This window comes from Centruroides sculpturatus, unplaced genomic scaffold (genome assembly GCF_000671375.1).
Source record: "Centruroides sculpturatus isolate CEXI.00-Female unplaced genomic scaffold, Cexi_2.0 scaffold870, whole genome shotgun sequence".
NCBI classification, from domain to species: domain Eukaryota; kingdom Metazoa; phylum Arthropoda; class Arachnida; order Scorpiones; family Buthidae; genus Centruroides; species Centruroides sculpturatus.
In genome coordinates this window covers 216,520-228,448 of record NW_019385310.1, presented here as the reverse complement: position 1 = coordinate 228,448, position 11,929 = coordinate 216,520, and the positions used below count along the sequence as shown (strand labels likewise).

The 11,929-nt window shown below is 33.0% G+C and overlaps 2 protein-coding genes across 7 annotated transcripts in view; one reads left to right on the top strand and one right to left on the bottom strand.

Annotated features, from left to right (window-relative positions):
- The window catches only part of LOC111637473 (twinfilin-1-like), a 78,376-nt gene extending 70,377 nt beyond the window's left edge, over nucleotides 1-7,999 (bottom strand). For all 6 annotated transcript variants that reach the window (XR_002758703.1, XR_002758702.1, XM_023382969.1 and 3 more), the window contains exons 1-2: nucleotides 7,933-7,999; nucleotides 775-852 (exon numbers count right to left, since the gene is read on the bottom strand). Coding sequence is in view for 4 of the 6 variants with exons in the window: in XM_023382969.1 (XP_023238737.1) it covers nucleotides 775-852; nucleotides 7,933-7,957 (103 nt within the window). In the remaining 2 variants the exon portion in view is untranslated. The remainder of the gene's footprint in view (nucleotides 1-774; nucleotides 853-7,932) is intronic.
- Nucleotides 8,000-8,492: 493 nt separating this feature from the next.
- On the top strand, nucleotides 8,493-10,920 carry LOC111637479 (methylmalonyl-CoA mutase, mitochondrial-like). Its single transcript, XM_023382975.1, has one exon. The coding sequence runs from the start codon at nucleotides 8,548-8,550 to the stop codon at nucleotides 10,771-10,773; it is 2,226 nt and encodes a 741-aa protein (XP_023238743.1). The 5' UTR covers nucleotides 8,493-8,547; the 3' UTR covers nucleotides 10,774-10,920.
- The last annotated feature ends 1,009 nt before the right edge of the window (nucleotides 10,921-11,929 follow it).

Here is an 11,929-nt window from a genome sequence, read left to right as displayed (position 1 = left end):
ACCTCGCCGGGTGTTACGTTAGCCGGCTGAGTACCGTTAGGGTCGTGGGCGAAGGAGTCGTCCCCAGTCGGTGATGTATTTAACCAAGTAAGGTTATATCTAAATCTAATATACTTCTGGAAGCGAAGACTCGCTCGGGGTCCGGGTGGCGTAACTGGCAAGCGCACCGCACGGCAAGCGGAGGTTGCGGGTTCAAGCCCCGTCCCGGGCCAGTTCTTTTATTCCAGAATGTTCTAAATTTATTTATTTAATTATTAATTTAATTAAGAGATGGCGCCTAACGCCTACCTCTAATTGTCAAATTACTTAGTTCCAATCATTTAAAATAGCCATATTATAGCCCGATAATTAGGCGATTGTTTGGTGTTGTTATTATCTACTCGGGCTGTGAGTTGATGTTTATATATACATCATTCTATTATTGTGTATATACCAATTTTTGTTGTTTAAATCATAGCTTAAATGAAGTAAAATGTTTTTATGCAAATTGGAAACGATTTTGTTATTGTTACTGTTTATGACAAGTGCATATGGAATGAATATACATACATTTACCACCATAAGTATAGTAATCAGATGATATAATAACAAAAGTAAAATTTTCGGAGTCCAAATTTTTAAATTATAATTATATAATAATAATAATCACTTAAATATAAATCAGACAAATTGTTTTATATTATAACTTCTACTTAAATTTTATTTACTAGTAAGAATATAGTAATATTTATTAAAGAATATCCAATAACAAAACAATGAAAAATAAAAAATTACCATTTTGAATACTAATTTTTATTACTCTGACTTTTCCATCCTTACAATGTCCAAAAAACGATTTCAGTTCTTCATTAGCTGAAATAACAAAATTATTATTATTTAAAAAATAAAAATAAATAAATACTACTACATAACTCCAGTAAACAAAAAGTATTTTTAAATAAATTATCCAACTTCACTGCCTGTAACCAGTGTTCTTCTCCAAAGCAAAGCAAAGTCCTCTGCTTTGGAAAAGAACACTGGTTACAGGCAGTGAAGTTAAGTAATTTATCTACTCCAGTGTTAATATTTCTTTCTAGTTTATTTTTAAATAACATTTTCAATCTGATTTAATTTTATCTTTAGCTTCAATGGAACAACATTGTAAAGAAAAGAAAAAAAAAACAAACTTAAAATTCAAATTAAGATCATTAGCAATAATTGTACAACTTAAAAACCTTCAATTACCAGTAAAGATGTTTAATATACTTAATTTTTAGATTAAGAGATACTGCAAAACTGGATGAGATTACATTAAAACTACCAACTAACACCTGTAATCCAGTTAAAATGAGCCAATTTCTTATAAGAACAAATATTTTCAACTGTCTTTAACAGCCATCTTCAGATTATGGAATATTATGTAGACCAAATTCAAAACACAAATTTTAAATAAAATAGAATTTGTTAAATTCATACTGGTGGTCTTGTATAAAAGAATGTTAAAGAAAAATAAAATACAAAACAATATAACAAATTAAATAAAGTACATACATAAGGTATAAGTACAGTAATGTACAAATAAAAATAACAAATATACAATATTTTTGCAGATTGCCCAGCATGTCAGTCTATCTGGGAGAGACTAAGAAATCAGACATTTCTGTATGCTAAAAACTGGCATGCTCAGTTTTAAGTAAGGTTATACACCTCTCTCCAGAGGGTGCATGAAAAGAAAATAAATAAGTTTTTATTCTAAACTGTGAACCTTGTCAGCATTATATCAAAAACTACAATTATATGCTTAATTTCTGCATTTTGTCTTCTTTCTAACAATATAAAATACTCATGGTATGCCAAAAGTGCTTTTTTTTTATTTTATTGTAATTTGACCCAAAAATGCAAAACTGAACATATCAAATTTCAAAAACTGGCTGTAAATTATCTCAACTTACACCATTAATATCTGTTTTGTATGAAATTTGAGAGAAAGGTGTTATCTTCCAAGATCAGGGTAGATTGTCAGTGCATCCCACACTGACTACTAATACAATACTATTAATACAATACTACTAATGTCAATAAATCTGACAAGTGAGCTTTATAATAAAACAATTATTGCCCTGTAAACAAAAACTCTCTTCCTGATTGTAAGTCAATCAATTTACAATGTTGTTATTTTATTGTACTCATAAAAATGTTTTATTTAACATTTATTCAATTACTAGTTTTGTTAGATCTGATTGATTTTATTTTTTAGTCACAGTTTAACCAGCATGCTGATAACCCTGGGGTTGGTCCCCATTATATGCAGCATACCAGTCAATCTGCAAAAATGAAAATAACTAGAAGATGCTATGAGTTTTTTCTTTTTAAAAAACTTACAGCATCTTCTAAACTTCCGAAACACAATGATATCATGTAACGATATCATTGTGTTTCAGACCTGTATGTCTGTCATCAGCAGATTTACGAAAAATTTAGTTGTCTGATTTCTAAATACATCAACGTTGATGTATTTAGAAATCATAAGTAGTGCAAATTTAGAAAACATAAGTAGTGCAAATCCAATAATATCTATAATAATCCTGTATACAATAACAATAGGTATAAGTTACATTCATAAAAAGGTAGTTTAAACCTTTTTGTCCAAGTAATGATAGAAGACAGATGCTGTAAGTTTAAAAAAAAAAAAGAACTTACAGCATCTTTCTTATTGGATTTGCACTACTTATGTTTTTGAATGTTGATGTATTTAGAAATCAAACAACTAAATTGTTGATCGTAAACCTGCTGATGAGGGACATACACTCCGAAACACAATGATATTGTGTAACGTGTGTTCAGGTGAAAAATAAAGACTGTTTTTTCTGATATATTTTCTCATATTGCAGATCCATGTTACAAGTACAATAAGTCCTAGTAATAAAATAAGTCCTTGTAGACAAATTACGTAATAAACATAAGATAACGACACAAAGGCATATAATTGATACTGAAGATGTGTCTTTAAAATTAGCAATGAAACCTTTCTTAGTTGCTCTGTAAATGTCAGGGGTTTTTAAAATATTAGAGCTGTGTGAGAACAGATATGCTAGATGTGCTTTATCAAAGACCATTCTGATGTTATTGTCACAAGGAAAGGTTACAAGGGCTTTTGGGTAGAAACCCTTTTGAAGAGTGTACTGATGTTCCTTTAGTCTAATATTCAATGGTCTGCCGATAGCTCCAACATACTCACAGTGCCAATTTATCCTGTTATCAAAAATAGGAATCGTATAAACACCAGATAGTTATCATTCACATGTCTATCATTCCTCAGCAAGGAAAAACTGCTGGACTTCTCTTAAATGCAATATATTAATGTTGGCTATTCAGGATATTTCTCCTTAGATACCATAGAGAACCATATTAAAGGTAACAATTTTTTATGGCAGATTGTTGTTTTCTATAGAATTGACTGGTTTAAGATAATGTCAAATGAGACCTTTGATAAGGCTTCTGATGATATTTGATGAGGCTTATCACCACAGCTCTCATCTGGCATTATCTTTTACAAACTGACAACAGACACAACTTTGTTATCAGTGTGAGTCTGTTGTCAGTTTATGGTAAAAAATGACCTAGCATACTTGCTTATTTTTAAAGATCAATGTTTACTTATCTTTATGTCAGTTACAAAAACGGTTTATATATAAAAATAATTTTACTAAATATGTTATGTAAAGCAAGTATTGAAAGGGGCTGAAGTCCAAAATGCATATACTTTAAGAACTGGTACAAAATATATTGGATGATATTCTTGCCTGCTTAGTCATTGTCATTTGGAAATGTGACTATTTACGTCAGGAATTGAAAAATATATTATTTAGCTTTCTAAATTTATGAAGTATTTCTGGATTAATCAATGTTTTTTACACTTACCTATTATATAAATATAAACATCTTAAACCCAATAGTTATATATTAAAGCAAATGATTTTTGGATTATATCAGGCTTCAGACCAATTCTTTCTTTTCCAGTTGTAACTTTTCAATGTGCAGTACCATCATCTGCATCATTCTGCTAAGACTATCACATTTAACTATTTAGCCCATGCGACTATGCTGGCTTTGAGTAGCCCACTTGACTGTTTGTAGAGTACTTGATGTTGACTTAGTATTATTTAGTTGTATTAATAGTAATTTGCTATTGAGTGTAAATATATTTGCTAGTCTATGATCCAAATTAAATTAATTCCTAAACATTGTTTTTATAAACTTTTGAAATTTATAGGTCTACAATTTTTTCAAATTGCAGCACAGTCAACATTCTCAGTTCCATCTCAAAAAGCCTTAATAGGCATTTACAACATATAAAACATTGACAAAATCTCTATTGGTTAATTACAAAAAGCCCCTTAATTCAGAGCTGTGGACACTCTCCTTGATACATTCATTATCAGTAGAAATGTGATGAAGGTTGGGAGATTTCGATATGTCTTGAAGACCAATTCCAACCAGTGATCTGGTGGGTTATTACACACTGTTGTTTTGTTGTGTATAATAAAATTTTAGTCATATTTATAAACAGAAAATTATTAAACAAAAGACAGTCTGCCCAAAAAGGGGCCACCATTTATTTTTTGTGTTCCAGACTTCACATTCACGGTGATAGACCTTCCTTTACAGGCTACATGCCGCCAGAATTTAAAAAAACAGTCCTTTAAAAAACACAATTACATCCAATTAAAAAATCTTTTTAAAAAAGGAACTGGTGTTATACAGATGTCTTGCTTTCCATTCATCCTATGGGGTGTTTCTGCTTTTATCTACTGGAACAAGCGCTGGAAAATGCAGATTTCGGAAACTTCCCCCTGGTGATGATACATTCCAATTTTTTCTTTTGTAAATCTCCATTGGACGAAAAATTTACAAAACAGAAAATTATTTAAAATTTATTACTATAAATTAATGTTGTTAGAAATACAAGTAAGTAAAAACTTATTTCTTGTGTGTGTACATTGTGTAGTATGCAATGTATAAAATGACATGTAATTTATAAAAGAACATTATCAAGGTAAACAGTAAGTTAATCTTTACTTTTGTGTTTTTGTAGCTGTTGAATTGTAAGTCATTGGTGCTGATAAAGAATTATCCTTTGCCTAGGTGATGGGTTAATGAAAGATGATATGGTGCAATAATAACAAGCACACTGCTTGGCAAATGAATAGAAAATATTGGAACATCTACTAGACTTGATTATATATTATTTGATTAAGTCCATATGATTATATAACCGTGTGACAGACAAAAGAACTCCTCAGACCATTAACATCTCTTCTACAATAATACAGTCTTTGCAAGCAATGTCAAATGATGAATCTCAAATGGGATTTCAACTGCTTCCAGACATTTAGCAAAGATTTTTCACAAATCCAGGAAATATATCTAAAGACCAATAAAATATCAGATGTGTACCTTTTCATTTAACAATGATTATAATATTGTTGACAATTCAAAAAACCAGTACTATACAGTAGTAGAGAAAAAGTTGAGCCACATGAAATTTTCTGACATTGAAAATTTATTCAATTTTTTGAACCTGTTGAATTCTAAACAGATAGATATGTAATAAAGAAATATATAATTGTATGCAAATATTCAAAGTTGTAAATGAAACAGGAATCAATAAACAATTTGAGGGACAAAAGTCAAGTTAAGACCACTTCACAGATTGTAATAAGTAGCAAAATGTAGATTTAGATTAAAAATATCCATCAGAAAAGTAACATAAAAATTTTAAGCAAATGTTTTTATAGAAATGGTTTAATGCATTGTAATATACTATTATTTTACACAGAAACTTGACTTTCATGGGTAAGGAAAAAACTTAAGTGACAGAAAGAGCTTTGGCAAGCAAAGCAGCAGCCAAAGGATCATTGCAAGAAACTAAGTAAACTTTTGACTAAATATAATAAAACAGCTATTGCTAACTTTTTATGCAATCCTGAAGGTTATGGAACTCATTACAAGAATAGAACAAGACCATAGTTGAATGTACAGTGTTCAAAGAATTTTTAATAAGGCAATAAAATGTGAGAAAAAATAGCAATGATTTTTAGCAATAAAAAATAGGAAAAAACCTCTGTGCATTCTAATTTGGGGTATCGTTGTTGACCTGATATAGATCTTGTTTATGATCAAAAATGTTTGTCAAAGTTTTTACATTAAAATTGTTCATTATTAGATGTTAAAGGTTTTGTTGATTTGTGTTCAGAAATAGTAATAAATGTATTGTTAAATCTCTTTTTTTGTTTGTAACAACTTGATATTTGCATTACATGCTGCTGTCATTTAGTATTTAAGTAGTTAAAGAAGAAATATACACCACTATTTACCAAGAAACATAATGTTGAAATTTGCTAAAGAACACCATAATTGAAGTGATATATGGAAGAGCATAATATTCAGTAATGAAGAAAAATTTAATCTGAATGGTATTAGAATCAGTATTACTGGCATAGTCTGAAAAAATTAACCAAAATGGTTTTCAAAATGGCAAGGTGGAGGTCATTCCATAATGACCCGGGCATACTTTTCATCTGCAGAAAAAAGTGAAAATGTTTTTTGTCAGGCACACAAAACTCAGAAAAGCACATTGACATTTCAGGATCATTTACTGCTCCTTAAGTTAATCGTCCCAACAGGCATGCTTTTCAGCACGATAATGCCTCCATTCATTGTTCCAAAAGAACCTGCTCGACTACACAATGCAAATATCACGGACCAACCTGCACTCGTTCCCAACTTAAATGTTACGAAAACACTTGTAGAAAAAATGGAAAAAAATATACCAATCATACTGCACCTTACACACTTTTCTAGCACAGGTTTTGATTAAATTAGTGCTGGAGAAGTGTGAAAAGTGTAGTGTCATCGCTAAGACCTACGGCAAACACACGAGCAACACTCGTCCATCTAGTTCGTTGGCAGACGTCAATTTAATTCAACACTCAAGCTTCAAAACACGATTCCGTAGGCCCAGTCTAAAATTCCCATCCATTTTAGGATCCGGCGAGAAGCATGTCAAAGCAATTCTTTGAAGTCAGCATTGTCAAGGAGTCAAAATTAATTATTGAAATTTTTATATTTAATTTTTTGTTTTTACACTAAATGGAATCAAATCTATTTCCAACTCTAAAAAGTCCAAATTACTATTTAGTAAGAATAAACGACTTCCAACAACTTAACACTGTGTTTTCTAATAACAATCCACGAGAAAACCTTTTTTCGAGTGTTATGTCACTATTAAATTCCATGTGGAATTTAATAGTGACATAACACTCGAAAAAAGGTTTTCTCGTGGGTTGTTATTACTATTTAGTGAATGTAGAATTTTTTTTATTTTGTTTTACAGTATTATTTTGTGTAATTGAGAAATGCTAAAACAGTGTTTAATTTGTCAGAACATAAATTATTTTAATAAGGTCTGAATGCAATTTCTGGCAATGTTATAGCGTACTGTATCTGCAATTTATATATATATAAAATGTGAATCTTCAATTAATATTTTTTTGGAGAGGAAATTCGATAAAAGAAATTTTCTGAGAATTAAGCTCTGTCAAACGTTATTAATTTCATTCATTCTAGTTTAAGTATATGTACAGTACATCACATGTTGGAATTCCCATATAATTCGTTACTACAGTCGTGGGCAGTCGGCATTGGAAGAGTGGATAAATCCAATTACTAGAACGAAACAATTCAAGTTTTCTTAGCCAAATCGAAAGACCCGCCTTTCCAATACGACCCGAGTAGAAGAAGGGCACGAGGGATTTTAGACCGATCGTCGTCGGTTTACGAATAAAGTCGAAGTTCTCCATCGCCTTGGACAGGAAATGCCAAACGAAGCCGGAAATCGTCGCGACCTCCTTCGACCGATAGCAAAGGATGACGACCTTTCGGCAGATTTACCTTTGATCCCAGTCTGATGAGACATGTCGGAAGCGTGGAAAGGACGGAAGACGCCCCCTGCCGCTTCTCGCCGATACATCTTAAAAGTTTTTTAAATATCTTTTCCGACTTTGAAAATGTAGGCGAAATAAATAATTTTACAGCGTGAATAATTTATAAATACTACATCAATGACAAGATTATCGGCGGAGTTTAAATATTAATCAAATACTTTTATTTAATTAAACTGTTTTGACTACTTTATGGACTTGAATAATTGAACATCGCGAAGTTGTACTTAGTGATGTTCAATTATACACGTATTGTTTACAATATTTACGAAAAGTCTACCAAAACATGGTTTATTAACAATTTATTTCTGCAAATAATTTAATTCGATTGAATTAAAAAAAAATTCCACGGAAATCTCCAGACAACTGCATAAAAAGTTGTGTTTAAGAAAATTTAGAATTAAAATATTTTATTTCTAATTTAAATTTTTAAAATGTTTACGTTATGCAGATTTAATGAAAAAATTAACTTCTATAATAAACTGGACTTTTAACTTTAGTTTCACATCGATGGCAAGCTGGCAACACTTTCGTCAAAGTATCCGTAGTATTATGGAGTATCGGAATGGCGTCGTTGCTTAAAGCGGTATCTAGTTTTCGTTCTTTTAAACTCGCAAGCAGATTTTCGTACGCGACGTCGAATGTCGGATCTTCTTTTCCTGCAGAATGGGTCGAATTGGCCAAAAGTCAGCTTAAAGGAAAACATCCGGAAACGTTAACGCGGAATACGGCGGAAGGCATTGGACTGAAACCTCTCTACACCAAATCGGATTGTGCCAATGTGGAAGATGAACTACCCGGTAAGTTTCCCTTTACCAGAGGACCCTACCCTACCATGTATGCTCAGCGGCCTTGGACAATCAGACAGTATTCGGGGTTCAGTACCGTCGAAGAGAGTAACGCATTTTACAAAGAGAACATTAAGATGGGCCAGCAGGGATTGTCCGTCGCCTTCGATTTGGCCACTCATTGCGGCTACGATTCCGACTGCGATAGAGTGGTCGGCGACGTCGGAATGGCAGGTGTGGCCGTCGACACCGTGGAGGACATGAAGGCATTGTTCGAAGGTATTCCTCTTGACCAGATATCGGTTTCTATGACCATGAACGGGGCGGTCGTTCCCGTTCTTGCCATGTTCGTGGTCGCTGCGGAGGAGGGTGGCGTCGACCCGGCGAAACTTTCGGGGACCATTCAGAACGACATTCTGAAGGAGTTTATGGTGCGTAACACCTACATTTATCCTCCCGAACCTTCCATGAGAATCGTGGGCGATATTTTTGCTCACGTTTCGAAAAGCATGCCAAAATTTAATTCCATCTCCATCTCCGGTTATCACATGCAGGAGGCGGGGGCCACGGCCGTCCTGGAACTGGCCTTTACCCTGGCCGACGGACTGGAGTACTGCAGGACCGGTCTCGCTGCCGGTTTGGAGATCGACGACTTTGCGCCCAGACTCTCCTTTTTTTGGGGAGTCGGAATGAATTTTTACATGGAGATTGCAAAGATGAGGGCGGCCAGACGTCTGTGGGCCCATCTGGTGACGGAGCATTTTAGTCCGAAAAATCCTAAATCCGCCGTGCTTCGGACGCACAGTCAGACGTCTGGTTGGTCTCTTACGGAACAAGATCCTTATAACAACATAGTGAGGACGACCGTGGAGGCGATGGCTGCCGTGTTCGGGGGTACGCAGTCCCTGCACACGAATTCTTTCGACGAGGCGCTCGCTCTGCCTTCTAAATTTAGTGCTCGCATTGCTCGTAACACCCAGATCATTTTGCAGGAAGAGAGTGGCATTCCGCACGTTATCGATCCTTGGGGTGGTTCTTACATGATGGAATCTTTGACAAATGATGTTTACGATAAAGCGTTTGAGATTATACAAGAAATTGAAGAAATGGGTGGTATGGCTAAGGCCGTAGCAAGTGGAATGCCGAAATTGAGAATAGAAGAATGTGCAGCTAGAAAACAGGCTCGAATAGACAGCGGAAAAGATATTATTGTAGGTGTTAATAAATATAGATTGCCCAATGAGGAACCCATTGATGTTCTCGTCGTTGATAATACTAAAGTAAGAAATGCTCAGATTGAAAAAATCAAGAAAGTAAAAGAGAGTCGAGACAATGTTAAATTGAAAGAGTGTTTAGACAACTTGACAAAATGCGCACTGACCAAAAGTGGCAATCTCATAGCACTTGCAATCGATGCAGCTCGAGCAAGAGCAACTGTTGGTGAAATAACAGAGGCCATGGAAAAAGTATTTGGTCGTAATGTTGCTTCTGACAGAATGGTTTCGGGAGCGTACAAAGGAGAATATTCTGATCAGAATGAACTGGATTCCATTAGGAAGAAAGTAGATGACTTTTTTGCACTTGAGGGCAGAAAACCTAGAATTTTGGTTGCCAAAATGGGACAGGACGGACACGACAGAGGTGCCAAAGTGATTGCCACGGGATTTGCCGACATGGGATTTGACGTAGACGTCAGTCCCCTTTTCAGAACACCTCGAGAAATTGCACAATTAGCAATTGATGCGGACGTCCATATAATTGGAGTTAGTAGTCAGGCAGCTGGTCATAGAACTTTAGTGCCCGAACTTATTAAAACTTTAAAGGACATGAAGAAAGAAAATATTTTGATTGTCGTCGGTGGTGTAATACCCCACCAAGATTACAATTTTCTTTATCAGTCTGGTGTTTCTTTAATATTTGGTCCAGGAACAAGGATTCCTCAAGCTGCTTTAAACATTTTGGAATTGTTGAATACATCAGAAAGAAAATGCCAACATGCTTGAAATTTGTTTTAAAAATTTTGATTTCTTTTTTATTGTAAAGTGTGTCAAAAATATTTGTTATATTATTGCAACTGCAGAAATAATATAAAAATTAATAATTATATTTTGGCATAACAAAGCATTGCATACATCAAAATTTAAATATGATGTACTGGAGAAATCTGTTATTTTCCAGTATATAATTTTATATATGTAAATAAATTCTAATATATTATAACTATTATTGTGTTTATATTAGAATTTTTATTTGTTTAAAAACAAAAGAGTATAATACTTCTTTATAACAAATGCTATTTGTTAAATAAAAACTTTCAAAGTACTCGTTAATACAAATATTAAATAATTAATCATTTGATGATCACAAAAGATACTTTTAAAAATTTTATTGCATTCTTTTGATATGACAACATTGCAATCAATAGTATATCACCAACTGTTTGGACACAGTATAAAAGGAACTGGCATAGATAAAAATTTGCCTCAAGGTACTAGTGCCAATTTCAAGTATCGGTACTGCATATTATGGACAAAACAATTTCAAGAGTTCATAACTATGGCTATAATAATATGTTTTTTATCAAACATATGATAAAGTTTAATTTTGGATTGCTCTGGAAATCAGTATTGGAAATGAATCATTAATTCCAAAAGTCAACATAAGGTGTTTTTTTGATAGTCTAATAATTATTTGCTGAATATGTTATGTTAATTCCAAATTTTCTTTTCCTTTATTAAAGTGTGTGTTTTGTGTGCCAACCAGTTTTCATTTCAGAAATCATTTAAATAACAAATGCTCTTTAGTTATTTAAGGTATTAAAAACTGTTAGTGTTTGTGTCATGTTTTCTAAGCAGAAACAAGTTGTCAAGTCATTTAGCAAGAACCTATCAAGGTTCTCATTAATACTGTTTGCTGACAGAGTGCTTTTTGAGAAACAATATAAAATGTAGCCAATTTGCATTTGATTAATTATATGAAAACACCTTAAATCAGCTTTTGGTTAAAAAAGATAGTATTAAATATGAACAAATTATCTGCCTAGAAGAATGTTTCAAGGCAGTGATTCTCCTTTCCAACCAAAAAATGTCTAATATAAATTTAATAAACTCTAGAAAGAAAACAATACAAAAATAAAACACAATTACTAAGAAATAGCAT